At 57.8% G+C, this 2844-nt stretch overlaps 1 protein-coding gene across 1 annotated transcript in view; it reads right to left on the reverse strand.

Annotated features, from left to right (window-relative positions):
- Positions 1 to 336: 336 nt before the first annotated feature.
- Positions 337 to 2844, reverse strand: part of MONBRDRAFT_23218 (uncharacterized protein) — a gene marked incomplete at both ends in the record, with an annotated part of 4662 nt that continues 2154 nt past the window's right edge. The window contains 8 exons of the mRNA XM_001743484.1: positions 337 to 498; positions 634 to 1176; positions 1275 to 1502; positions 1606 to 1701; positions 1827 to 1867; positions 1990 to 2122; positions 2272 to 2409; positions 2505 to 2618. Coding sequence (XP_001743536.1) covers positions 337 to 498; positions 634 to 1176; positions 1275 to 1502; positions 1606 to 1701; positions 1827 to 1867; positions 1990 to 2122; positions 2272 to 2409; positions 2505 to 2618 — 1455 coding nt within the window. The remainder of the gene's footprint in view (positions 499 to 633; positions 1177 to 1274; positions 1503 to 1605; positions 1702 to 1826; positions 1868 to 1989; positions 2123 to 2271; positions 2410 to 2504; positions 2619 to 2844) is intronic.

The following is a 2844-nucleotide window of genomic DNA, read 5'->3' on the forward strand; positions in this document are numbered from 1 at the left end:
CTGTGTCTGTGTGTGTGTGTGTCTGTGTGTGGGTGTGTCTGTGTGTCTGTGTTTAAGTTTGGGCCTGCGTCCGTGTCTGCTAGCATCTACCTGTGCCTGTGCTTATGTCTGTGTCGCCGTGGGCATGTGTTCGTGTCCGTGTCGTGTAGATCTCAATCTTTCCTTTTATTTCCGTGGGTTCACACCCTCGGCTCGCCTACGAGCTGAAAATGGTTCCGAATCACTTGGGATCAGAGCGTTTCGTTGAATTGATTGTTCTTCTGCCAGGTCCTGCAAGGCCCTTGCTGATTGGAGTAACACCACCGCGACGGGATCAAAGCAAAATGAGTTTGGGCTCTAGCCAAAAATGTTGCTGGTGGCACCACCGGGGGGTTGTTGCACGCGGGTGGAGGGCCGATCAATGGGATGCTGGCTCATGGCATCACCGCCCCGGCCGTGGTGCAGCGATTCCTCAGAGGGTGGCTCGAAGCGCAGGCCGGGATGTGGCAAGTAGCCACCCTTGAACGCAAGATCGGGTAGGGTAAGGTAGAGTTTCGTCGGGACAGGTCGACATGAGTTGATGCGTGATGTATGAAGCGCAGACCCGCCCCCCTTCCTCGAATTGCCTGCTTTTCTGAGCGCAAGGTTGCGTACCGGGATGCGGCCACGAGCAAAGGCGTTGGCAGGCTTTTTGCCTGGAGTAGCGACAGCTGGGGCAGCAGATTCGGGTTCGTCAGTAGTCTCGAAGCGTGAGGAAGGGTGAGGCATGGTTCCGGGCTGGATGCGCCCGCGCGCGTTTGGATTCTTGCGGCTTGTCTCATTGGGTGTGCGAGGAGCTGCGGGCGTTTCCGCCTGGCCCTCGAAGCGAGAAGATGGGTGGGGCATGGCACCAGGCGGGATACGGCCGCGGGCATACGGATTCTCTGCCAAAGAGTTGCGGCGTCCCTTGCCGAGTGTACTGGCGGCACCCTCACCCCCTTCACCGGGATGCTCAAAACGCATCGAGGGGTGGGGCATCTTGCCGGCCGGAATCTTGCCCCGCGAATACGGATTGGCTTGATGTTGATCGTTCACTTTTCCCCCCGATACTGTTGCTGATCCCTCGCTGGAGGCCGCCTCAAAGCGCGCGGCCGGGTGCACCAGGTAGCCCCCCGTGCCGGCAGCCTGCGTTGTGCCACTACGCACCATCGCGCCGTCCTAGTACCAATTGGAAGCGTCATCCTTCATCATGATGTTGGGCGAGACCATGATTGGCAAAAACGATGGGCTTGAAAAGGAAATGACACATCACCTACCCGGCCAGCGGCAATGGAGCCAAAGACATGGCGGACAAGGTCACGGATAAAGTTGTCAAACGCTTCGCTGTTGACAGTGGCCAAGCGTCCCTCTTCACCGGGGACCACGTGCAGGCAGCGGCCATGGAGGTGGCTCACGTTCACGGGCTGAAAGTCGTTATTGATGAGATCCCCCACCGTGGCAGCCACAAGCACCGGGATGTTCTTGCTCTTCAGAAAGCTCAAGGTCTAGCAAAGAAAGGTGGTTCGCCCGTGGTGTGGGTCAAACGGATCTGAGTCGCCAGAGGAAGCGAATGGCGGGAAAGAACTGGTCGCGTGAAGCATTGCTTACCTCGGCTGACAAATCTGCGGCCAAGTTCTGTGCGGCAACCATGTCTCCAATGGCCGTCTGCACCTCCGAGGCTGTTTCGGGGAGCCAGGGAAAGGCCTGCACCTCGTCGCCCGTTTAACACCAGGTCAAATGTCAACCAGAGAGACTGCACAATGACACCACTCTTGCCCCTGTTGGTAAGTTGGCTCTATGGACAAGAACAGCACACAACACATACGTACCGGTTGGTATGGCACAGTGTCCATCATGAAGATGCCCTGGACTATCGACGAGAGGGGGCATATCAACGGTGAGGTGTGGCACCTGAAAGAAAGGCATGCGAACCAGCAAGGCGGTGCGGGCTGAACAATAAAGCACGCAAAAGACGATGCATTTGGCCTGTACCTTTTGCGTTGTCACGAGCAAGCTGGAGGGCGACATGAGCCGAGTAGCCCGATGCCGCAACCACGACCTTGGGGACGGGAAGACTGTTGATAACCTGAGTCAAAACGGCTGTCATGCCCGCAATCGTAAACAGCTGCAAAGGCCCACACACAAGAAAGGTGAGGGCGTAAGTGTTACGTGGCATGCAACTTCCTATCCTGGCGGGCAGAAAAAGAGCGAGCGAGTGGCAAAATGGTTTGCGGGCGCACACGCCAGACGAGGCGGCAGGGGCGGGCAACTGACCCCGAGGTCAACGGGCATAGTGGAGGCACCATGTCCAGGCAGATCAAGGGCCAGGATATTGAGCTGCTTGCCCACGCCGTGGACGAGGTGGTCCTCAAAATCACGGGCTGAGCCAAAGAGATCATGCAGTAGCACCACCTATCGCCAAATGTGCCCAGGTGCGAGGCCGAACCCAACTCGTGAACAAGCACGGCGGAGCAGAGTCCGATAGGCACCCAGATATTCCAACGAACCGTTGGGCCACGACCAACTGTAACGTAGCCATGCACAGTGCACTGCGGCAGCGCATAGTCAGCCTTTTGCAGGGTCTCCATCCTGGCTGGTTGGCTGCGTCGACGGCTCGACTGCTATTCGGAGACGCAGAGGTTGTTGAACCCAGCACAGCGCCACAAGGAATGAGCTTCAGCTGCATCAGCGCAAATAACCCAACTTGGTAACAAAAGTCCCACTTCCCCCGCATCCATTCCATGACCCTATTCCCTCCCCCCCACCCCACCCCCCGCATGCTCCTAGCAGCTCCTGCCCCAGGCTGCCATCGCACGCAAACCGCGCTCTTGCGTTTTTCAGAAGTTT

This window comes from Monosiga brevicollis, genomic scaffold (assembly GCF_000002865.3).
Source record: "Monosiga brevicollis MX1 MONBRscaffold_3 genomic scaffold, whole genome shotgun sequence".
Taxonomy (NCBI): domain Eukaryota; class Choanoflagellata; order Craspedida; family Salpingoecidae; genus Monosiga; species Monosiga brevicollis.